At 43.3% G+C, this 26,166-nt stretch overlaps 3 protein-coding genes across 3 annotated transcripts; 2 read left to right on the top strand and 1 right to left on the bottom strand.

The window, feature by feature from the left end:
- The first annotated feature begins 582 nt into the window (after positions 1–582).
- Positions 583–3,552, top strand: atf4b (activating transcription factor 4b). Its single transcript, XM_020108742.2, has 3 exons — positions 583–815; positions 1,687–2,133; positions 2,217–3,552. The coding sequence occupies exons 2-3, from the start codon at positions 1,791–1,793 to the stop codon at positions 3,203–3,205; spliced, it is 1,332 nt and encodes a 443-aa protein (XP_019964301.2). The 5' UTR covers positions 583–815; positions 1,687–1,790; the 3' UTR covers positions 3,206–3,552.
- Positions 3,553–5,678: 2,126 nt separating this feature from the next.
- Positions 5,679–12,540, bottom strand: LOC109646249 (GTPase IMAP family member 8). The gene is made up of 6 exons (XM_020111972.2): positions 11,892–12,540; positions 10,570–11,128; positions 9,531–9,628; positions 9,227–9,358; positions 7,997–8,587; positions 5,679–7,857 (listed from the first exon to the last, which is right to left on the bottom strand). The coding sequence occupies exons 1-6, from the start codon at positions 11,920–11,922 to the stop codon at positions 7,784–7,786; spliced, it is 1,485 nt and encodes a 494-aa protein (XP_019967531.1). The 5' UTR covers positions 11,923–12,540; the 3' UTR covers positions 5,679–7,783.
- Positions 12,541–14,022: 1,482 nt separating this feature from the next.
- Positions 14,023–20,958, top strand: adsl (adenylosuccinate lyase). The gene is made up of 12 exons (XM_069525626.1): positions 14,023–14,345; positions 16,990–17,193; positions 17,354–17,398; positions 17,617–17,696; positions 17,787–17,958; positions 18,050–18,096; positions 18,698–18,788; positions 18,956–19,025; positions 19,304–19,451; positions 19,633–19,813; positions 20,127–20,303; positions 20,767–20,958. The coding sequence occupies exons 1-12, from the start codon at positions 14,202–14,204 to the stop codon at positions 20,851–20,853; spliced, it is 1,446 nt and encodes a 481-aa protein (XP_069381727.1). The 5' UTR covers positions 14,023–14,201; the 3' UTR covers positions 20,854–20,958.
- Positions 20,959–26,166: the final 5,208 nt, after the last annotated feature.

The following is a 26,166-nucleotide window of genomic DNA, read 5'->3' as shown; positions in this document are numbered from 1 at the left end:
AATGTTTCACCATTGATCAATTTACTTTGAAATAAAAATCAATCTGGTGTAAAGCTTTTACATTTAATCTCGGTTTCCTCTTGGTGTCTTGGAATGTTTTGTTTATTCTCTGCACTTGGCTGCATTGTACATGAGGTCAAATAAAAATATTAAAATGACAACAGCAATAATAATAATGACAATAATCCTAATAAGAATCCTTATGATAATTATACTGATAATAATATTAATAACAAAGACAATAATAACCATCATAGTCATAACAACAACAACAACAATATTCATAAAATAATAATAAGATTAATAAAATAATAATAATTTGGTGCAATACAACACTACAAATGATATTTATGATCACAATAATCTGTATAATAATAATAATAGATTGATAGATAGATAGATAGACATACTTTATTCATTCTCATAATCTCACATAATAATAATAATGTGTATACCACCATGTTATATAGAATTGTAAACACAGTTACATGCTCTCCATACACAGTCTATGTTTGAGTGTGGTTTGTTCTTTAAATAGGGCGGATGCCAGGAATGTGGATGACGCACATTCGGCGGAGTGATAACTTGAGCGCGGCGGAAGGACACCTCCGCTCCACGCTGAGGCTCATTAAGCAGCGCCGCAGCACCACGCGCGTCACTTTCCGCTCAGACCATCAACACAGCAGCATCGAACCCACGGACACCCTCCTGTCGGCCGACATGGCAGCGTAAGAGTGTGACCAGCAGCAGCCGCTCCCACCAACACAGTGCATCCAACCAGTGCACTGAGTCTCCTCCGATTCAGCAAACATGTCGTAAGTCCACATGTTAGAGAATGACAGCTGCCAGAGGCCTCACATTCCGGCGAGCGCCATCTTTTTTTAATTCGATTTAGAATCTTTAACACGTGTTCTGCTGACAAATGTTCATTCCACTTGTTGTGATGTTGTCGAGTATCGATGATGTAACAATTTATGATTGATTTAAAAACACAAGGGCGTGTCTTTAAGGGGTAATGACGCAACAAAGGAAACGAGACGTGTAATGATACATTTTGTTTCACGCGCTCAAGTGTCGTCGGTCGCGTGTCGTCCTCGGACGGTTTGCGACACTTTAATCAATCGGGAGTGTTGTTATGGCGACTGAGTCCTCGGTGGCAACGTGGCGAGGAGAAACTGTCCTGTGGGTTAAAATGGCGGAGCGAGAACAAAGTGAGGCTGTCAGGGAGGGAGGGGGGGGGAGGGGGGGAGGCAGGGAGGCGGACCCGGTGACCTCATCTCACTCGTGACACAGTGATCAGCTGATGGGAAACACGTGACGTGCAGTGAGCCGCACTGGAGGGATGGAGGCGCTGTTGAGTCAAAACAGCAGAGGATGCCTCTAGTGTCGGGCAATAAAACAATATCAATAATATATAATGATTATCCATCGTGTAGGCACAGTAAAGAGGTATTACTCATATTTGATGGTCCTTTGATTTGTCTGTCGATAAAGTTAAATCTCCACTCTGTATCACTCAAATCAACTTTCAACTGATTTTCCTTCAGTATAATTTTTGTGGCCTGAGATCAGAATCATTTCATTCATACGAGTCTTAAGTCGTCCTGACGGTTTAAATTATGTGTTTATGATGTTCAGGTTTCATATTTTCACCACAGACGTCTTTATTCTGTCCCTTGTCCTCAGGTCCCATGTGGAAACCCTCAGCTCTGCTGCATTCGACAGCATAAAACTCTTCGACGCTCTCCTAGCATCATCACGCAGCCCGTTCGTGACCAACAACAGCCACTATGACCATGACGATGACAAACTCACTGTTTGGCCCGGAAGACATGGAGGCCCTTCTCTGGGGGCCTTCCTCTCCCACGGCTGACGCCATGGGCATGTTCTTTCACCCTGACCAAGAAGAGAATCAGGAAGGAGGAGGGAACTCACCAGAGGGGGACACTTCACTCGTGTCGTACCCCACCTCCTCAATGCCCTCTCCTCCTAACTTCTACTCTCCTCCCTCCTCGCCGCCCGCCGCCCTCCTCCACGGGGTCAAAGCTGGGAATGATTCTGACCTGCTCACCCTCCCCTGGTTGGAGCACCCTGATCAGCTGAGATGCGAAATGGTCTCGGGTGACAGGAAAGGTAATGATCTCTTTTATTTGTATCACTTTTGATAACATCTTTGGAATACTTGGTGTAACGGAGTGTCTCCTTTGCTCCTGCAGAGGATCCGCTCGGTGCCCTGGACTGGATGGCGGAGAAGATGGATCTGAGCGAGTTTGACCTGGATTCTCTGATTGGCTCCTGCAGTCCTCCTGAAGAGTCCAACAGCTCCACAGAAGACCTGCTGGCCTCCCTAGGTTGCCCCATGGAGCTCGACTCCCTCCCAGTGCCCACTCTCTCAACTCCTGTTCTCTTTCCTCCAAGTTCCCCTCCCACCACCCTCCCCACAGTCTGTGAAGAAGCTTCAGTCATCTACACCTCTGGGCAGGAGGCCCCCTCTCCTCCCCCGTGTGTCCCAGAGCCACAAGAGGAGCTCGAAATCAAATCTGAGCCAGCTTCTCCGGACCCACCCACCCCCATGGTTGATTCTCCTTCCTCACCAGTCGACACCCTGGACCTGGGCAGTGAGGTGGATGTCTTGGAGACTGAGGTGAAGCCAGTATTAGCTGCTGTCGTCCCTCAGGTCCAGGGATTTGTATTTGCACCAGCGCACCTCATCCTTGTGCTGGCCCCCAAAAATGAAATTGGAATCACCACTACTACTGTAACCACCACTCCAGAGGTCATTCACTTGTCCCCTCCCGCCTCCCCTCCACAAAGGTGGTCTAGAAGCAGACCATACCCTGAGCCCAAATACAAAGCCAGTCCACCCTCTCCTGATGTAACCACTGTCAAAGTCAAGTCCCTCTGTGGTGCAGCTGATTATGATGATGAAGACGATGATGAAGACGATGACAGGATAACTCTGAAGGCTCCGAAGGACAAGAAGCTGAAGAAGATGGCACAGAATAAGACGGCCGCCACACGTTACAGGAAGAAGAAGAGGTCTGAGCAGGACGCGCTCTCCTCGGAGCATTCGCTTCTGGAGAGGAAGAACATGGAGCTGAAGGAGAAAGCTGAATCCATGGCCAGGGAGATCAAGTACCTCAAAGAGCTGATGGAGGAGGTCCGTCTGACCAGGATCAGAAAAGGTCTCAGTCCTGACCCTTAGTGGTTGGACCTAAGTATGTCAGAGTAGGATGTGTTAAGCAGAAAGTGTCAGATTTTATTTTTAATGCAAACATGTATCAGTATAATGTGTCTCCTCACAGGATGTCCTGATATCTAACACTGGTATTAGTACTACTAGTAGTTTTATAATAAATGAGTAGTTATATGGATGTGTGGGATATTTTTCCACTCAGTATAAGAACTTATGCTGTTTCTTCTATGTATTTTGATTCCTCTATATGTGGACCTCAGTAACAAACCAGTAAGTCTTTCAATGTTTTAAAATGTGTATATGATAATTTCACCAATCTACCTGTATTAACTCTCAATAAAGAATCTTGAACCTTATTGCACAATGTTTTGTGATTACTTGTGGGCATAATTGAGAAAGAGATAGGGCCATTGGATCCCATAGAAAACTAGATTTACATATTTTAAAGTTTTGAAACAGTGAATACTTCCCTGAAAGCAAACTGGCATTTTGAATAAGCCTGTTTCTAAATGCTAATGCAGCTTTACATTTTATTTAATCAACTTAAAAACCAATAACATGTTCAAGTTTAGTGGTTAATGGTTCATCTCTATAGGATGCAGGGCTGAGGGGAAAGAGGGTTGTCCACTAACATGCATGTACAAGGAAATATTTTTAAAATCCCCAAAAACATTTTTATTCACGAGAGCCTTTAACTTAACAATTTAACACCAAACCATCATTTTACTTATTCTTTTTTTACATTATCATTTTACACACTTTTACTTGCAACTCTTGTTTTGCTTAAAATCATTTCAAACTGTGCTTTATAATTTTAAATAGATTTTTTTTTAATTTCGTCTGTTTTTTTATGTCCACTAACAGCTCTGTGAATCTACCTCTATGTATGAATGTGCTTCATAAATGAAGCTCCCATGCCTTTTAAACAAAAAACAAACAAACACATTTTCTAGTTTAAAATTATATATCGAATACTTTGAATATACTTTACATTAACTTTGTATTTTGTTTGTTTACAGCTTGTTTTATTTCTTTTAAATCAACAAATCTGTTGCTTGGTATCTGCACAAGCCTGACCAGGCCTGTGCAGATAACTGTACCCGTGCAGTCAATTTCAGGTTTAGTGAATCACACGTAAATGTTTTTGCTTATAGAGACTCTTTTCAATCTATTCATAATTTAACCTTGTTCCAAACACAAAGAGTATTTGTTGGTGGCCTCTTACTGAGCCTGTGGATGTCCCATCTGAGTGGAGCCTCTCTCAGACAAACAGGGTGGAGGATAATGGAGGCCGCCTGACCAGCAGAGTTCTGCAGACGCATGACTTTTCAATCAAATGACAGTCATGTGAGGTTTAAAAAGCCACTTCCACGTACTATGCAAACAGCATTTAAGGAGAGAAACAGTATTCATGTGTGTAAACTTATTGTATGTATTTGTCATAGTTTGTTGGAGGAATGAAGAATATGAGAGAAAAGTAAGAAAAAGAGAGAGAGTGCTGACTGGTGCCGAGCGAGGTGCAGCTTGAATAATATTACTTGGAAAAACATTCAACTGGCTCCTGGTGCAAACGCTGTAATTGGTTCAGGCTTTGGTCCAGATAGCTTAGGGACAATCTATATCTATGGAGGCACGCCAAAGTCAAGAAGGTGTAGACCAACTTACATTTCCTGTAGAAAACATTTGGCCGCATCCCTGTGCACGTAAACACCCTCATTTTTCAAGGGTGATATTTGATTTACTGAAACTTTGTTCATTATATTAAACACACACATGATGAGAGGTGCATGTTGGGATAAAACTCGATTGAATTTCAGATTTACCTTCCACCATTATACTACCACCTTAAAAATCATGATTATTACTTATTACTTATTACTAGGGCCTTATGTTCTTTTACACACGCACACTGACGTTTCTTTCATCGAGCTGTTTGAGCCTTAAATATATGTGATGCAGATAGAGACACAGAATTCTTGTTTTTATTATAATCACCCTCAGTGTCTGTATTCTCAGTGCATGATGGGAGACAAATTTGCTTGAAGTAGTGCCACCGAGTGACAACACTCTACAATCACTACTTCCCTCCTCAGAGAGGCCCACGCAGCTTGTGTTTAGCATAATGTGCCTGATTATTTTCATCAAGATCCATGAATTAATCCCTGGGACAAAGGTGAAAATGTTGAAAAACGTTAAAGAAAGTAAAAACCAAATCCTGGACCTGGCCTCTGATCCGGACCTACACCAAAGTTTAATGGGTTCTTCTGTGACACCATCCTTCCTTCCAAGGTTTCGTGGAAATCCATTCAGTTGTTTTTGTATAATCTTGCCAACAAACCAAACAACCAACCAAACAGACAGGGCTCAAAACATAACCTCCTCAGCAGAGTTAATGATACTACAGTATTTTGTCTTCGAGGATCACGTTGGAGGCCGATGACGAGAACAAAATACATGACAAACCGCCAAAAATACAAAGCAGTACTGTATATCCACATCTTTTTTTTATTGATGCCTGGGGATGAACAAAGTACTGATGACGCCATCACCGCGTACAAAGGACCACACAGGAAGTAATGCCACTTTGGCTACAATAAAGTGATACACAGTGCAAAATGCTCAGCTACAAGCCTACGACATATGTAACATATCTTACACAGTAAATATACACCGCTTATACAACGTATTCACACGTGGAGTGGGACTAAGACTCTGAATGAAGATGTGAGAAAGTCATGCTGGTCACACTGAGTGCTGCAGTAGCCTACATCATTAGATGGAGCATGGAGTCAGTAAAAGCACAGAGGAAGCGGTGTCAGGGTTTCTGTTATAGGCTACATCATTTGTATAAAATCACATTTCACAGCATGGCAGTGGTATCAGTCACATATTGATTTTGGAGAATTTGGACAGTTACACATTTTTCGTTCTGGGCTCTTTGCTTCAGTGTATTCAGTTTCGATATTGATGCAAACATCATCTAATTAAAGCCGGGACACGGCACTTGCTTATTCATTATTTTACTTCAAACTAAACGTGCCGAGGTCCTGAACAACCTGAATGTGCAACTGTCCAAATACTTCCAGTCTTGACAGAACCTCACTCGATGTAACGAGTCCATTTTTTCCCCCTCCACTTTGTTCTTTTAGTTTTTTTTGCAGTTGTAAAGGTAGAGGGCTGTGATGTCGTCATACCAGAAATTCACAAAGACCTGCTCAAGCGCGAGTCGGAGCAATAAGAAGTGAGGTTGCCTTCAACTCTATAGGCACTCAATTATCTGCATGCGATGTCTTAACATGCCTCTGAGAGCTAAATTTATATATATTCCTTTTTTCTTTTTTTTTTTTGCAAAATGTCACTTCAGATGACAGGATGTCTCGAGGATGTAGAAAAAGGTAGCAAAAGCCCTGTGAGCTCGAATGGTTCATGAGGTTATGTTGTTTTCTGCAGCATGCGAAAGCTTGATGTAGCCTTTAGGATAGTGCCCTGCCGCAGGGCTGCACTCCCACTCTCACGTTTTGATGCTGAGGCACGAAGCTGAATCTTACCTTGTCGATAAATGCACCAGATGCACGACCACAAACAGTGAAGCAGAGCCAGCCCGAGCAGCTCTATGGGGATCTGAGGCTGCACATAGTTTCATTGCAACTTTGCTTAAGCTCTTATTGAGCATTAATGCTACAGCAAAGGTGAGATAAAAATATATACTGACTAGCTGAGATGATTTCAGTTAAGTTTTTGGCACGAGAGAACCAAAGTGACCAATTTCAACCAAAGTGCTTTCCAATTTAAATTAATACATGAATCAGCATTTATCTGAGTTTCTGTAAATTAGCCAGATTTAACCCCAGAGGAGTCAAGTCAACCCTGACTCCCTGAGCAGAACAAATCAAATATTAACGAGGAAAACCTTAATACTGCTCCAATGAGAGATTGAGATATTACCACGCTTCACATTTGTGTCACTGAAGTGCACAAACAAGTCAAGACTCTCCTGACGTTTTAGTTTTACACTGGTGCACACATATTCCATTGTATTTGTTTGTCATATCACACATGGGATGACTTCACTGTAAAATCCATCCAAAACTGATAAAACATCCATAGACACATTTTCCAATAACCGAGTGACTGTCTCGCTGCAAAGCTCCAAATCGATTTACCAGATTCATTTTGGTTTTGATTATGTAATTCCAGCTCGTTATATTACCAGTGCAGTCTGAACGTAGAGTTGCAATGATGAGTAATTCTTTACTCTGCATTGTTGAACCAGGATCTCTTTAGCAGCAGTTGATTCCTATGAACATGCTCATGAGCAGGGGTCAATGTTTGTTCCGGACCCTTAAAGCAAAAAGTAGAATATCTCTCCTCCTCCTGGTTCTGAGGGGACCGTGTTGAACAGTCTGCCCAGTGATCCGTGAGTTTCTCGTCTTTTCATTTCGCCTGTTTTCCATAAGACTCCACAGAGTTGGAGATCTATAGATCTCCATCTCTAGATGAGGTTTGACTAACATGAGGTGATGTTTGGGCCTACACCAGAGACTCGGACCACGGAGACAAAGACACTTTCCTTTTAGTGCGGTTGCATCACTGCAGCTGGCATCCTCGACAGTCGTCCTCAGGCTCAGTGTTATCCGAGGAGTAGGAGCTCTCCTCGCTCACTGTCAAATGCAACACAGACATATTAGACAAATTGTTTAAACCATTCAGTTTACAATTATAGAATCTCAAACTTCATTCTGAACATGCAGGTTCAGATATGTGCAAAATATACATGAAAATATAAAGTGTATGACTTACACCACTCAGTCTGTATGGGGAGGAAGGCCTTATCTCCATTCTCCCTGATCATCTCCTCTATCTTATCCAGCAGGACGGACACACTCCTGTCTTTCCCAGGGGTCTTACTGTCCAGGACATGGTAATAGTTCCCACAGTATTCAAGTAGTCTCTGCAGCTCCCGCCCGCCTCTGAGAATGTGCTCTTCGATGGGCGTGCGGCCCAGCCAGTCACCACAGCTGAAGAGCACCATGGTGTGGAGACACGCGCTGTCACCGAACAGAGTCTCTATGTGGGCCAGGAGCGTTCGTCTCTTCCTGGCCGTGAGGGACGAGACTACAGGGAGGACCAGCAGCAGAGTGTGGGGTCCAGGCCGCAGCAGGGCAGCCCCACGCTGGGACTCCTGGCGAATACGCTTTGGCGTGCGCCTCACAGAGAACCAGTCCCACCCTGGGGTGTCGACGATGGTGATCCGGCGGCCCGACACAAGCGCCTGCCTTCTGAGGCACAGCTCCGTCTCCTGGCCCGACTCAAAGTAGCGACGGCCCAGGATGGCATTCCCCACCGAGCTCTTTCCAACGCCCTTCCAGCCCAACAACAGCAACCTCAATTCTGCACAGAACACAGAGGCAGATGAAGAAAGAGACACAGGATGAGATGAGGGGTGGTGTGGAAAGCACAGGAACAGAAAAACAATATTGATCAGTAATGAGTAAGCTATTTCCTAACACCAATTCTTGAGCAGTGACCTCATCTTTATTACATTAGTCATTCTGTTGCATCACACACACACAAAACTTTGTACTTCTATCTTAGTGAGGACACTCAATTGCATAATGCATTACCCAGCACCTAATGCAAACCCCAACCATCACAACTAAATGCCTAACCCTAATCCTTACCCTATGCATAACCCGAACCTAATCTTGACACTAAAAATAATATAAATAAATGTGAGCCAAAATGTCCTCACTCTGTAAGTTCTAGGCTCAAAATCGTCATCACAAAGATATGATATCTGTCTGAGTACACATACGTGCAGCTAACCTTATTAAGGCTTTGCACAGACGTCCATTCATTAAGGACAGCCTAACCCTGACCAGCACCTCAAACATGACATTGTTCCTCATTAGAACTGGGTTTTGGTCCCCATGAGGTGTACTAGTCCTGATAAGGTCAGTGATTATGCTAGAAAATGTCCTAAAGAGGTATTAAAAACAAGCTCACACACACACACATATACACACACACCTCTGGGAGGTCCTCCGATCATCTGCTCCCTCTGTCTGGCGTGCTCCTCCATCCTCATCCTCTCCTCCTCCAGCGCTCTCCTGGCCTGCTCCTCCTCCAGTAAAATCAGCTCGTTCACCTCAAAGTACCAGCCTGCACAACAGAAACAATGAATTATTTACGAAACCATTTTCATTTGGCTCTATGACACAATTGGTGTATTAATGATGAAATTATATAAGATTGAGTGTGCAGAAATGTTGCTCTACATAATCCGTTAGTGTAGCATAGCACGTAAAGCTAATTCTTCATGTGAAAAACCAACCTTGGTTGTCAGTGATCATCTCCTCCACCTTCTCCATCAGCTCAGGTACCTGTGTGTTCTCCTCCGTCTCTTTCTGAGTGTTGTCAAAGGCGTGGTACCTACAGGTGGAGAGACACAGTGTTCACCATTGTTACACATATGGTTCAGTTTATTCATCGTGAGTCCATGTGTGTCAACTCTAATGGTAGTGATGTCATCAGGGTAGTGAACTGTGGTAGTGGAGATTGGAAGGGGTTGACAATTAGGGGGGCTGAAAGACAATCAGGTGGAAAATGTAAAATCCAGTCTTTTTACAGCTTGAACTAAATGTCAGGATATCTCGGCCTCTGCGTCTTAGAAGTACAACATCTCTACCCTTTTATGAATGTAAACAAAAACTGTTAAAAACAGAAAAATGTTCACAGAAGTCACCTTGTGAGAATTGGTTTTACTGATTTACCTTATTCCTAAAACAAACTGGATGTGTACAGATATATATACAAACCATAGAGACGTCTGCGTCAGTCTTCATCCTTGTCAAAACCTACTGCCTCCATTACCCACAATCCAACTCTGCCTTTGACAGTTTGGTCAGAGATTTAGGTGCATTGGTAGCATGAAGTGTTTATAAAGACTAATTCCCACAAAGTGAAGCCAAAGTGTCTGATCGCGACCTGGTGGCTGGCTGTAGTAAAGGTCATAAAATCCAGCCTCCTCCATGTTAGTGGATGGGAAAAGGGCCAATCTAAAATATGTGTAAAATAAATGTTTCTACATTTGGCTGTGTTTGGTAGTTGTTATCACACTGATCTATTTTCATGTGCTAATCTTATACAGTAAATTTGGAAGTAACAAGTGGCCTAATACAACTTTGTTTACATATACTGTAGTATATTCCCCAACACCTGCAAACACACTTTGTTATGTATGATTGTCCCTGAACTGCTGCTGCTGATGTTGAGGCTACAAACACAATATTCAGTCATTATTTCTGGTTGCTGATTCCTTTGTTTTTGTGAAAGGAACCAGAGAAGAGAGAGGAAGGAAACAGACGCCATACCTGCTTCCACATCTCTCCACCAGCCACTGCAGGGCCTCTCCGGTGTTGGATATGTGCTCCTCAATGAAGACACCTTTTGGCAGTTTGTCCACCCCGGTGAAGATTACCATGGAGTACCTCCAGGTCCCTCCCCCCAGGGCCCCAAGTTGCTCATCTGCGGCCCTCCTCTGGGTGTCAGTGAAGGGCTGGGTGACTGACACCACCAGCAGTATCACGTGGGGGCCAGGAGGGCAAAGAATGGCCCCCATGCATGGCCCCTCGCTGTCAAGGCTTGGCGGTGGCCTCGGTGTACTGTCCGACTCGGCACCGGCATTGTCGTTGTTGTTGTCAGCTTCAGTGTCATCCTCTGGGTCAGCTGGGACGGCCCATGGTGGAGTATCAACCACGGTGACGCGTCTGCCATAGATCTCTGTGTGGCCCACATTGCTGTGAGTTGTCTCTGTCCCAGCGTCGAAGACCTCATCCCCCAGGATGGTGTTGGCAGTTGAGGTCTTACCGGACTGTGGGCCCCCCAGGATCAGCAGTCTGCGCTCAGGGGGGTGGCGGCCCCTGGGGTCACCTGTTGAAACACAGACACATGAGACTCAAGTTCCCTCGGATGATGGGTTTGTTGAGTGTTTTTAACAGCACAGCATTTGGGCCTCAGTGGAAATTATCTTTATCCTTAAATCAGTTTCAATCCCCGCTTCGTCTTGTCCTCAATGTGCTTTTAGAAGATGAGGATATGTCTGCTGTTTTTCCCCACCAATAAATTCTCATGTCGCACTCTCTGTGCCTCTGTTCTGCCCTCCTCTGATTTCCCCTTGTCGTCATCTTATCTGGGCTCCTTGCTACCTTACACCTCTTCTCTTTCATTTCCTCCTACATTCATTCCTGTCCTCATCCCCCTTTCTGCCCCTCAACCCTGCTCCCAGCATGCCTCGTCTTTGTTTTCCTCTGTCATTAGCCTTTGGAAGAATCGGGTCAGAGAGGAGGAACCTCAACCTCCTTCCAGAAAGAACAGGCACATGGACGGACTCATGAGTAAAAGTTGCAACTAAAGAGGACAAATGCTTTGGCATCACAGAGAATTAAAAATTAAAAGATGTTTGCTCTGTGAGGATGACAGGAGGACAGGATGCAGTGGGCGGTTATGCTCTTCTGATGACACTTTCCATGTGAGCTTTTAAACACAGGAAGTTGTCTCAAGCAACAGTTCCCCCGCTATCGCCGACATCTGGGCCAAACATAGTATATCTGTGCCTGGACGCTGCCAGTGAGTGGATGAATGGTGATGGTGGGGGAATGTGTGGCGAGGCTAAAGAGCCAAAAGACCCACTTACCAGTGTCAGAGGCAGAGGACACAGCAGCCATCTTGTGTGTAGAACCTCTGGCTTCCTCTTCCTCTGCCCCCCTCCTCCGTCTCCTTCTCGCCTCCACGGTGGATTCCTCTTCTTGCCTCTTCAGAAAGCAACGGATCCTGGGTGGTATGCGAAAGGGTGGCAGCTCAAATGCTCCTTGGCTCTCTCCGTCACTCTTACCCTCATTCTACTGCGGTGTGACTCACTCTATCTATCTTATGTACCCTATGTGTACCAGTGCCTCCCTTCCTCTCCTCATACCCACTATGCCACTCAACCTCTCCCCCTCTTCTTCTGTTCTATCTTACACACCCCCTCACCCTACTATAGCTCTCTTCCCTCCTCTTCTCTACCCTTCTTTACTCGTCTTCCAGCGCTCCTTTCTCTTCTCTTATTTATCTGTCTGAACAGATGGGAGAGATTGTGCAATGCAGGAGACGGGAAGCCAAATCCTCCCCTGCAGCAGCAGCAGCTCCAGCAAGATGTCTCGTCATTTTCTTTTCCTTTTTTCTTTGGAGGCAAAACAGAGGAAGCTGTTCCTCCTACTCGCTTGTATCACAAAGCAGCAGCAGCAGCAGCAGCAGCAGTACTGTATGCAGACTGCAGTCAGGAGGACAGATAGAAAGATGGATAGACAGAGAGAGAGGGAGGAGAGAGGGAGCACTCTGCTCTCTGTTTACAGCTGGATGTATTCCCCAGCTGCTGCATCATGCACAAACGCAACCATTTCTTTGATGCCTGCAGACACAGAAACATATGAGGCAGTGAGGGCATGCATACTGCATGAATACATTTAAATATGGACATAAGACATGCAACACTTCACACATAACAGATCCTACGAATAGCAGGAGATGAAATGTAGCAGAACTGGATTCAAAAAGCGACTAAATTCTGAAAGCAACATCATGTGAGGCAGAAAAGAAGAATTATATAAATCACCCTGAGTGTCTGAGCTCATCCTTGGCTCCAGATCAGGTTAATTGTGTTAGCTGTGCGCTGGGATACGTTCACGTACTCAGGGGGAAATCACGTAAGACATAGACTTATTTTGAAGGCTGCATCTTCCAATTATGAAATAACCAGTTCAGTAGAAGCTGGTGTGATCACTGTTTTGTAATGACGCAGTTCTCACTCACTGGACCTGCGGTTTATTTTGAGGAAAATCACTGAGGAGCCGCGACACGTTCACGACCACTGGGCCATGCACACGGTGCGTTCACTTACTCCCCGGAAGGTGCATTTTCCCAGGTTGTTACGTCATTGTTCAGCGTGTTCTTTGATGTGCTGTGAAGCCAGAATGTGGGAAAGAAACATGGACGCCGTCATCAGAATGTGTTGAAGCAAAAACTTTGATACCCCTTTCCTATTTACATATAACTACATAGTAAAGAAGATATATCAACAAAGATATGTGCATGTTAATCATTAAAAACATCTGCATTGGTTAAAGTATGGTGTTCAGGGCTTGTCTGAGAAGAACGTGCAGTTTACAAGTGACAATTTTTTAAACATTTATTCATATTAGAAACTGCTGTTTAGAGCTGATTGTAAAATCCAGTTAAATCATGCAACTCCTGGACCAATACAGACTATAATAGACTAAACCATGTAGTAACAAACAAGTTGTCACCTCCTTCTCCACCAAGTTCTGTTGGTATTCAATCATGGGTTTTTACTGTTTTTATTTTATGTCTTATCATTACTTTTTTTAATGATTATGATTATAATGAGGATGATGATGATGATTAGCATTATTGTTATTAAGTAAAGGAAGTTTCCTTCAAAATGTACCTTGTTACAGAAATGATCAAATGGAAGCTATATAGACCCTGGTCGTGTATTTTGTAATTCAAATAGAGAATCAGTATTGAATTTATTCTTAAACAATATTATTTTATGTCCCCTAAGATATGAGATTTTTTTGTCTTTCGATGAATGGAATTAATTTATAGATAAATAAAAGAATATTACATTATTGAACTTTTTCATGACATATTTTTGTTTATTTTGATGTGTTGTATTTATTTGAGTATTTGTTCTGTGTATTTTATCAACATCCTGAGTCTGAATCATGACGTTTCATCATAATCGTCTATTATTTCAGTTAGCTCGAATTATTCCGACTCCACGTGAACGCGCACACGGTCACCACTGACAACGCCGTATTCCGACGTGGTGTCGTAAAGGACGCGCCTCCTCCATGTGATGCCAGCAGGCGGAAGTGTGTGCTCCCAGCTCCGGTGTGTGTTTGGTGGAGGCACCGGGAGGTTTCGGCGGCTCTGAGGAAACATGGAGGCGGCAGACGAGACGATGAAGTACCGCTCTCCCCTGGTGTCCAGGTACGCCAGTAAGGAGATGGCCTTCAACTTCAGCGACAGGAAGAAGTTCAGCACCTGGAGGAAGCTGTGGATCTACCTGGCCCAGGCTGAGCAGGTCTGTAGCCTCCACACTGAGACTGAGTGTGACCTTTAAGAAGCACTCTCATGTTCCCTGCTCCAAATTTAGTTTGTCAGCTGCAGCCCAGAGGAACCCTGAACTACACACACACACACACACACACACACACACACACACACACACACACACACACACACACACACACACACACACACCCACCCACACACACTACTGCAGTTTAAGGCTGAGGAGTGTGTTTCACGTGTGTTTCATTTTCATAGTTTAGTCAAAATAAACTGAGAGGAACAGTTGAGTCAATGTGATGTTTCATTTGAAATTCAATAACCAAAGGTGTATTTATGTATAGATAGATATATGTAGAATCAAGACGTATAGATAGATAGATGTATAGATAGTTAGATATATGTAGAAAGATAGATGTATAGATAGATAGATGTATAGATAGTTAGATATATGTATGTATAGACGGATAGATGTATGTATCTATGTTTAGATAGATGTATATATGTATATATGTATATATGTATAGATAGATGTGTAGATACATAGATGATTTATATGTATAGATAGATGTATAGCTAGATAGATGATTTCTAAATGTATAGATAGATGTGTAGATGTATGGATGTATAGATAGATAATGTAAAGATGCATTGATAGATGTATAAATGTATAGATAGTTGGATGAATAGATAGATAGATAGATATATGTATCGATATATGTACAGATGTATAGACAGTTGATTTATAGATGTATAGATATACTGTATATATACATGTATAGATAGATCTACAGATATATAGATGTATGTATAGATAGATAGATATATGTATAGATGTATAGATAGATAGATAGATAGATGTATGTATAGATGTATAAATAGATAGATAGATAGATGTATTCATAGATGTATTAATAGATAGATGTATAGATAGATGTACTTAAATGATCCCAAATTGTGAAATTCCTGTGTTACAGCATGCATGAGGAACATAACACACTACAAGATCTAAAAGTATAAGAAAGAAACTATATAAAATATGAAGAATAAAACTATTAAAACAATGAACACTATATACATAAGGGTTTATACCTATACAATTTCATTTATCAATTTAACCATATCACTGTCACCCCATAAAATCAAATATTTGAGTTATATACAACTTGTCTTCTATCTTATCTATATTTTCCAAAACTACGTCTCGATGATAAAATAATAACAATAATTAGCTAAATAATAAAAGTCCAATTGGCAGCGTGATGCATGATAGAGAAGGTGCTTCATATAGATGCACTGTATGAATGTGTGTGAACGGGTGAATCACAGAAGTGTACTGTGAAGTGCTCTGGGAATCTGCCATTGTTTTCTTCTATCTGTAGTCTCGAATGTTATCATTGTTTCTTTTTTATTTGAAGATGATATGAAACAGAGAAATGCATCAACGTCTCCTCCTGTGTGGCATCTATGGTTAAACCATCAGATTAGTTAATCGATGAAACCTCTGTCGATGTACAAATCCATCCATCAATAATTGATTCAGTCTGTTCTTCAAACCGACTGCTGATCAAAAGTCATATTGTCCACTGATGCCCTGTGATGAGATAGAAACAAAGGAGGTGAAACTTTGATCCAAATCCTGCAGTGATCCTCTCACATGATCTTTTGAACACACACACACACATCACACATGCACACACTGATCGGGGCTCTACAGTTTGTGTGTGCAGAGTCAAGCCCGTGTGCTCGGTGTGTGGAAATAGCTCGCACAAATGTCACGGTAACAGGAAACTGCCTCTTGAGAGGCTGTGTTTTACTATAACCTCACCAAGCTGCAGCCCTGTGTGTTCGTTTGGCTCTTAAACCCCTGCATATACATTTTCTGCCTGTCTTGACCTTTGCCACCACAGAGTTTCACCTCTTGAACTGTGTTGTAACCTGCACGGACAGATGTATTTTCAGGGGTAGCGACTGATTTCTCCCTCAACCAGCTCTGTAGGTGCATCCCATGACTGCTGCGTACTAATAGAGAAAACTCCAATCTAATTAGGACACTGATCGTCTTCTCACGAGGACGTCACATGTCTGTCAGTCCCGTTGAAAAGACAGAAAAGATTTTGTTTCATTCGTCGTCTGTTCACCCTCCTCACTGAGCGATCTCTGAAAGTTTTGAATCTTTTAAGACGATCAGTTAAAGTAATGTGCGTTTCATATCAGAAATATGTATGTAAATATAAAGTTTGAAGTACTTAAAATATGCCTTACTGTGTCAGATATCATTTGTAAGAATTCTTCATTATAATGTCTAAAAACAACATATATGTATATATATGTATGTGTATATATATATATATATATATATATATATTTTGTTGCATTGTGTACTCACATCATCCAAAATGTTTCCAACAAAGTTGCATTTTAATCGCTTCGCCTGTCTTTGCTATAACTTCCGGGTCAAACCACATGATGGCCAGTCGGCTGGTTGTATTCGTCCCTCCTGATGGATCTTGATTATTCGTCACTGCTTGTTATGAAATGTATGCCCTTGATTTTAAATGCCAACCCAATAAATGTCAACTTTAATCGTAACTTCCCTTGTTGACATTCTTCTTCTTTCCCGCTCCATCTCAGCCTTTATTCTTTCCCTTCTTCAGACTTTGGGTCTGCCCATCACCGACGCCCAGATCCAGGAGATGAAGAGCCACGCGGACGACATTGACTTTGTCATGGCGGCCGAAGAAGAGCGTAAGCTCCGGCACGACGTCATGGCTCACGTGCACACCTTCGCACACTGCTGCCCCGCTGCCGCTCCAATCATCCACCTCGGAGCCACCTCCTGCTACGTCGGAGACAACACTGTAATTACGATGAATTTTAAAGCTGTCGCCCGATCACTGTATGTGGGATAAATTCCCCTCTAGAAAACAAAATACGACAGTTGGGTTGTTTATGTATTTACAAAGAGCTTTTCGTCAAAAGTTTCCATCTTCTATAAGTGGCTGTGTTTTTCCTCCTCAGGATCTGATTATGCTGCGTGATGGATTCGACATCCTCTTGCCTAAGGTGAGGCTCAGCTGTTTGCCAGAAAACAGGCCCACTGTGACAAAAGTGGAAACGGGCCTCAGCTGTTTAACAACAAGTCAACAGTGTAGAAATAATAATCTCGGTTTTTGCAATGTTTTATCACATAAACTAGACATAAGTTTAACATGTGAGGGCTGAAGTAATAACCAAGTGTTATGCAATGTTTCAGTCTGAAACTCCCGTTTTGATTCCCCCAGCTGGCCAGAGTCATCGACAGACTGATGAACTTTGCAGAGAAATACGCTGACCTCCCCACGCTTGGCTTCACACACTACCAGTGAGTCTGAATACGTCTCTGGTCTTTCCTATTCGCTGTCTGTTTGCTGCGGGCTCCATCTCTGAGGTCTGCGCCTCTTGCTCTCTACAGGCCCGCCCAGTTGACCACAGTCGGGAAGCGAGCGTGTCTGTGGCTGCAGGACTTGGCCATGGACATGCGGAACCTCCAGAGAGCCCGCGACGATCTGCGTTTCAGGGGGGTCAAGGGGACCACTGGGACCCAGGCCAGTTTCCTGCAGCTCTTTCAGGGGGACCATGATAAGGTAGAAATCAACATTTATTCCATTTCAATTAGAAATGTATTGATAAAGCAATTGTTCTCATCTACTAAATGTACCAATTCTTATTTTTCAGGTGGAGGAGCTTGACAGGATGGTGACAGAGATGGCTGGCTTCAAAAAGTTAGTTCTGCCTCCTGCTGTTTCCAGCATCCGTCCATATCAGTTTATTTTACTATATTTTACATCATTAGCAGGTAAACTCACTAAAAAAGGGGATTGACTCTTTTATCTTCTATTTGTTTTATGTTTGACGTCACAAACTTGCTGGAAACGAATGAATCGGAAACCTCGTAGTCTTGCCAGTGTTGCATTTTGGGTATCGAGTATGTGTGTGTGTTAGTTCATTGTTTGTGCAGCCTCTGCTGTTTTCTTACTGTCATTGAATTATACCTTATAATTGAAATCTCATAATGTTCCTACATGTCACTGTTCTGTTTTATAACGTGAATATTCTTTTACTTTTATCTATTACTTGAAGTTACATAGCCACTGTTGTTTTTGTATCTTCAAATCTTTTTTTGTGTGTTGAAGTAAATTGGGATTTATTCTGTTTTTTGCGACTTCTAAAATTTTGGTATCATACAAATAATGTTGCGACAGAAAAGTTACAGCCTCTGCATAAATTCCCTTTAGAATTAAAACAATGGTGGTTTATTACTAAACCGGTCACTGAGATCTGCTTTGTGAGTAGCCCTCATGATATTGTTCCCATCTCACCCAGAGCCTACCTGGTGACGGGCCAGACGTACAGTCGTAAGGTGGACGTAGACTGTTTGTCCAGCTTGGCCAGTTTGGGAGCAACCATTCACAAGGTAAGGCTGCAAAAACAAATGTCTCCATCTAGTGGTGTTCTGATGGAAGTTGGGTCGTTTTTACAGCGCTGTGATAAACCTGCAACTCTCACCGGACTTTTAAAGCAGAATTGAACATTTCAGATAAACTTGCTGGAGCTAATGTTTGATGCATGTGTCTGCATTAGATCTGCACTGACATCCGCCTGCTCGCCAACATGAAGGAGATCGAGGAGCCTTTTGAGAAAGACCAGATCGGTTTGTTCACTTCTTACTTAACCTTGTTTACAGTAGCAAGAACAGTGGCATGACCCTTTTACCATTACCTGCATTTATGTGTGCATTTGTCTTATGGTGAAATATGGTGGGAGCTCCATCTAAGTTAAAAATGTTCCTAACTTATAATAAAATAATGAAAATAAAGCAGTAGCATAATAAATCCTTGTTTTGTTGCTGTCCTATACTGAATACATCATTCACTCCCTGTACACTGAGATGCTGTTGATGTTGAGATATGTTCTCTTCACCTACCCTAGGTTCCAGTGCCATGGCGTACAAGAGGAACCCCATGCGAGCGGAGCGTTGCTGCAGCTTGGCTCGACATCTGGTGGCGCTGATGGCCGACCCGCTGCAGACGGCCTCGGTGCAGTGGCTGGAGAGGACACTGGACGACAGCGCTAACAGGTCAGCAAACCTCATGCAGCTTTTTTTTTTAGATTGCTCCTCTGCTATGGATAACGAACAAAGTTAAGGTTTGGAGTGAGTTTGTCTTGGTTGTGTGTGTCCATCAAGCTGCTAAGTTGTTAGTGAGTGAACTCAAGGTTTCCAGATATGGGCTCATGCAGAGACACTGAACTCATTGCAGGAGGATCTCTCTGCCCGAGTCCTTCCTCACAGCAGACATCATCCTCAGCACGCTGCAGAACATCACAGAGGGACTGGTGGTTTACCCCAAAGTCATCGAGAGACACATCCGCCATGAGCTTCCCTTCATGGCCACAGAGAACATCATCATGGCCATGGTGAAGGCTGGTGGAAACAGACAGGTAGGAGGAGTGCTCTAAGCTGTGAGGGATATTTGTATTGACAAAATAATTAATGATCTAAACATAAAGCAATGTTTTATTTTTTCTTATTTTTACCCTTAAGAGATTACCAGAAACAAAACGAGGTATTTTTATGTCTTCAAACTCTGTTTCACATATTTTCATAGAAAATGTTTTAGCACCAGATTAGACTAAAAACCAACAAAATTGACTGTCTCCTTTGTGTTTTCAACTTTTTAAAGTTTGACAGAACAGGTAATAGGGATAAAATCACTCTGTACCCAGGGCTCCATCTTTGTGCTCTCTCCTTCAGGACTGCCACGAGAAGATCCGCGTTCTGTCCCAGGAGGCAGCGGCTGTGGTCAAACAGGAGGGTGGTGATAACGACCTTCTGGCCAGAGTTCAGCGAGACCCCTACTTCGCCCCCATCCTGGGACATCTGGACGCTCTGCTGGACCCCAAGACCTTCATTGGCCGCGCTCCTCAGCAGGTACAGCATCTTTTTTACACCAGCCATTTTTGGTCCACTCTGCTGCTCTGCCTTTACAAGTGTGGTTACTGTGGAGTAAGTGTATATTGAACATACAAGCGAGGGGTGGGCCAGGGAATTCATGCATGAGGCAAGTAAGTAATGTGTTTTTGTTTGCAGCACATCGACACCGTATCACACAAAGCTCTCGAATCTCGTTTTTATTTCCAAGTGACTTCATCAGCCGCTCCTACGCGTAAAGCTCCTGAGATATTTGTATTCTTCAGACATTTTTCTGATTTCTCATACGGGCTCACTCACTTTTCTGAGAATTTACTCGCTGCAGGAAAATTGAGTTCAGTGCATGTCCGAAAGCAGCAACCCCCAGTTTTTATTTCTCATGGGCATCAAATCTGCAGAAAAGAAAAACTTGTAATATGCTCAGTTTTTTTTCTTCTGCTGCCTCCTCCTCCGTCTTTTTTAGGTGGCCAGGTTCCTGACTGAAGAAGTACGCCCCCTGCTGGAGCCATACAACGCAAAGATGGATGTCAAGATTGAGCTTGAGCTCTGAAACACGCACTGACTTGAACAAAAGCCACTAAAATGAGACTTCATCTTGGTGTGTGGCTTTGTGAACGCAGCCTTATACCACAATAAAGAACAATCGGTGAATAAACGTCTTTTTTCCCGTAATTTTCATTCCAGTAATTAAATACATCTCCTCCAAAAGATCATTTATAATATTGTAATAAATTATGATAATAATTTAATGTAATGTTCCTGTCATCCTTATTGACAGGAACCAAATGTCTAGAATCACAGAAAACATACTGAGAAAAATTAATTTGACGTGTACTTGACTTTTTGGTTCCCATCCACTAACATGGAGGTGATGGAGACGATTTGATGTCACTTTTGAGGAAGTCCTTCAACTTTATAAACAGTGGCTGAAACTAGAGAGGTTGTATTCCTCTCTACAAGTGTTCAGAACTAATGAATGAAATAACAACAAAATATTTATCAGTTGACTCATGAATCAATCGACTTGACTCTTTAAATAGTAGAAGCTGCATGAAACAACAGTTCTGTGCTTCTAAATCGTGACTTGACCCACGTAGTAGTAATTACATGCTAACACAAGGTGGCACCATTCAACTATTCTTCACTCTGCACAGTTTGAACTCAATCAGAAGAAGTTAACTGCATCCTCCAGTGCCAGTCAAGCATTTATTTACAACAGTATTTTTATTTATTGTCTGTACTATGTATTTTCTATTTCTCTGTTTTTTATTTGTTGCGTATAGACACTGAATACCAGGAGAGGTCTGGTGTTTTTTCAGCCTCACTCGCCACCTGTCAGCTGGGTCATACAACAGAGGAAGGGAAAGAGAAAAGAAGGATGGTGTGAAGGAAATGTTAGGTTAGCGAAAGAAAGACAGTTTACTTATGACGTCATAGTGAGAACCACTTCAAGCACTTTACAAAAATCACTGATCAAAACTCTATGATATGATTCATGTGTTTAATAAGACTTGAAATCAGCTTTCTTCTGTGATTTTAACATCTTACCTGCATCCTGAAGATGTGAGAAGCATCTTCGGGACAGGCACTCAACAACGGGGGCGCCATGGCGGAGCGATGCCGCCCGGCGGTCATTTCACTGATGGGAAAATGCAGCTCTGGTGCTATGCCAGCGTGTTTTTGGAAGATGCTTCTAGTTTAGACAGAGGTTCTACATTCAGCACAATTTGTCAGGGTTATTTGAGATGGTGGAAAACAATGGTGCTCTCACAGCGACGCTCATAGTGGGCGAGGTCCGAGTCTTGGCTCCAGCGCTCAGACTGTTTCTCTCATCCAAGTTCTCTGCTCATTTAAACATATTGTCTCAGGGTCTGTTGGCAGCGTCTTTGGTCGCACTTGGTGATCAAATTTTTCACTTTGGTTTGCATCTCTTCTTGATGTCATTAGAAAAATCACTGGGGGCATGTAAAGAAGCTTGAGATGGGAATACTGGGCCCCCAGTGTCCAGCTCTGTCCTGACAGCATTCTTTCACATACTCCACGCTGTGTGATCACCAGAGGGGGGCTTTGACAAGCGGGCACAGGGATCAGACGGACGGCTCGGAATTCTATGGGAATTTCTCAAGTGCCGTTAGTTACCAGTGTTTCTGCTGCAGACGGCAGGCAGAGTTTCTACCCACACTTGTGGTTCAACAATGATGTCTCGGCTCTCTGATAAACTTGTTTACCGCAGCAGACTGGCGACATCAACTTCAGTTTGCTCCGACTTGACAAAGTTCACAACATTATGATAATCTGAGAACTGGAGAACTTGGGTGGCCCTGTCTTGCAAACACACTTTTTTTTTTAGGTAGTTGAGGGATCTTTAAATCTTTGTCAAAGTGTAGTCTGCCTTGGGGAGCAGTGTTGAAATGAGAATATGTTTCCAGATTGTATAGCAGCTCATGCAGAGGAATTCAGAAGGAGAGCTTTGGCGCCAAAATACCCTTAACCCTGCTGTTTTCATTAGTGAGTATAAAAGGCTTCTGATAAGGTAGTAAAACTCATAAAATCACCAGGAGCAACGTGCAAAGATTGAGAGGCCCTCGATGTAAATGTCAGAAAAAGGTCTGTATCCTCTATTGTAGCACGAGAGAACACGGTTCATGTGACACTTGCATAGTTGATTTTGACTTTGAGTCAAGAAGGAGGTAATAACAGTCGTGCTTTCTAAGCCTATGCCGTAATCTCTCCCAACACCTGCTCGTGCTCTCGTCTTTCTTATCCCATCTACAGCTCTTGAGCAGAAACAATAGCAATGCTTTTCTATCAGTCGCCTCCAAGTCCACTATCAGACATAGGAGCGGTCGCCTTCAGCCGCTCGGCTTCTCCGTAACAGCGCGACCTGTCAGCTCTTATCATCGAAGAGCCAAATCCTGTGCATTCCACTCCGAAAGGCCACTTAATCTGACACTATACCACAAACGCAACAAGGCTTAGAAATGGCGGCCTGTTCGTGTCGGGATCTCGTCAGGGTTTGAAAGATAGGTGCAGAAGAGAGATGGGATTGTTGAGCAGATCTTAGAGACAGGCCAAAGAGTCCCAGAGAGATAGACTGAGCGATAGAGACAGAGGAGTGGGCACCAGCAGCCGTGATCTCACCCTCCTCTCCCCTCCTTTGGCAGGGTCTTCCAGAAAGCTGCCCTTTTGCTGAAAAATGCCAAGCACACCACATTCCACCAGCTACACAAAGGCCCTCCCTCGTCTCAGCTGCACAGGCACAATCAGACAAGGGATAATTATATAATTAGGCTGGCTGGTGTAGACGGGGCCTCAGATGGTGTGTTGGTGTGTCATATTTATGTTATCGGACAATGAAGAGAGTTGGGCTTTATCAGACGAGGCATTAGAGTGTGTGGGGGGTTCAGCTGTGGCACTTATAAGCTCAGATTGTCACGACGGGTCGATAGAGTGACCTTTAGCCCGTGGCCCAGCTCAGATGAGGGCATGTATTGTGGCCGAGCCCCGGTGTGTGTGTGTGTGTGTGTGTGTGTGTGTGTGTGTGTTGCCATCCTGTGATATGCGTTAGGGAGGTGGGGACTTTTCGGGGCTCCCACAAATCAATCAGACGGAGATGAAACTTGGGGGAAAGACTTCTGTGCCCACGACTCTGAACACACCGAGATACAGTATAGTGCTGATTCACATTCATGCAGATATAAGCAGGGTCGGGGTTGATGTACCTCAGGCAGAAGTGTGGCCCTCCTGGGCGGCCTTACATCCAACCAGACCTCATGCGTTTAGCTGTTCTACCAAACCCACCAACCTAACCTGCCTCAATGCATGAGGCCTTGTTTGGGGGTTTCCAACCACGGTTTCGTTGCATTCTCCTGCATAAAAGACGATCATAGAATTTACTGTGGTTCTCACAAAGTGGTCGTCAACTTTACCTGGGGCCCCAGTGTTCAGGTGTTTTCGTTGACTCCATACATGGCTGTCTTTAAATAATACTATATCATAATTTCCTGTTCCACAATCTTTCCACAAACCCGTCAGCTGCAGAAATACCCGTGGCTGCAGGAGAATCTCACTACATGACCACTACAGTTTATAGCCCAACAGATAAGACCTGCTCTGCCCTCTCGTCAGGGCACGATCTCTGCTCCCAGACGAGAATTGAGCCAGTGTCCCTCTCGGTTGGCCGTCACCCAAAAATCTCCCCTCGCACCGTGGCCTTGGCTTTGGGTGTGTCTCCACTCGCACGGGACGGCACAGAATAGGCTATTGTTGATCACACAAGACAGAGAACCAGGGGAGGAAGGAGGGGTGGTAGTGGTGGTCTGGAGATGGTGGGAGAAGAAATTAGATTTTAACGAGCGGGCAAAAAGCTTGTGGACAATGCATCAGGGCTCCCCTCCCACATACATACATACATGTGCACCAATGCAGAGCCACTGGACACACACACACACACACACACACACACATTGAACACTAACTCACAGACTTAGTTTCCTTCCTTCTTTGAGACCAACATGGAGCACCAGATGCTTAAACACAATGAATCTTATATTTCATCACATAAGGCAGCAGCCCAATGTAAAACCTTCTGTCGAGCTTCACAGTCAGAGAGACACAACAGACGTTTTTTTGAAATTCACATTTACATTTCTAACATGCGACTTTCTGCTCCACACATTTTCCTCAACCTGCAACAAAGTGAATAAAAAACGTCCCACAGGGGGCGTTGTAACAAGGTAGGCAGAGCAAGTTATTGAGAGAATGGCCATAAGAATAGCAATGTTCATTTTTTGAGAACCCCCATAGGATCAGCTATGTACAGGAGATGACACAATGGTTGGAAACCCCCTAACAAGGCGTCTGTCGCATGTGTGTGATGTGCCAGTGATCGTGGTTTTTACACTTTTACTACCAGTATTATTTATGTGTGTGCACTTTGTTGTTGGGGGAGTTTGGTTTGTTTGATGTGTGTGTGTGTGTGTGTGTGTATGTGTGTATATATATATATATATATGGTTATTTTCTTTTTTTCTTAACGATACACATGTATAAATTCATAGATGTGGTCTGTCTGGCACGTGCACGTTTAAAAAAAAAAAGAAAAAAAAAAAGAAAGTATTTTGATGCGAGAAAGACAATAAGAAACATTTTTTCTTTTTTGTCTCCACAGGCGACAGTTTGCCTAAAACCAGCAAACAGTCATTAGCACTTATGAGGCTCCGATTGTCTGTCTCTTTAAGATTACTGCTTTTGCGCAGCGTAGACAGTCTCAGTCTCATGGCAACAAAACAAACCTCTTCAATTACAGTTTCTCATCCAGCTTAGAGAAGATATTCACGTGTAACTCGCTGCTGCACAACTATTTTTGGGCCGCTGAGGTTCTTGGAGACGTGAGAAAACTTCTGTCTCAACAGAAAATGGCTGCCTTAACCAAGTCTCTCTGTTTTTAATCGAGCTGTTTTTAGATGTTGGCAACAATTTTTTAAACTCTGCTTATCCCTCGAGGGTTTGGATTGCTTTTGAGCTTTGGTTGACATTTTCCAGAGGGAGAAAAAAAATTTCATTTGCCAGAGTTCATGTTTACTGGCATGAAAGATGAATTAAAATAAAATAAATAAAAGAATATATCTGTGGCATGTTAATTTGACAGTTAGAATCGCAGTTCGGCTGTGGCCTTTCTGTGTCAAGTTTGCATGTTCTCCCTCGTGTTTGCATGGTTCTCACCCATGCAGTGTCAGATGGGATTGGCTCTAGTCCCCCCATGGCCCTCAAGAGCAGAATAGATGATGGTTGGAACTATGAAAAGACTAAAATGACAAATTATTCACTTAACGCGACAGTGAGCTGAGCCACCCTCCAAGGT

The sequence above is a fragment of the Paralichthys olivaceus genome, chromosome 5, assembly GCF_024713975.1.
Source record: "Paralichthys olivaceus isolate ysfri-2021 chromosome 5, ASM2471397v2, whole genome shotgun sequence".
NCBI lineage: Eukaryota > Metazoa > Chordata > Actinopteri > Pleuronectiformes > Paralichthyidae > Paralichthys > Paralichthys olivaceus.
The sequence above is the reverse complement of the archived record's forward strand: the minus strand, read 5'-3'. Positions and strand labels throughout refer to the sequence as shown.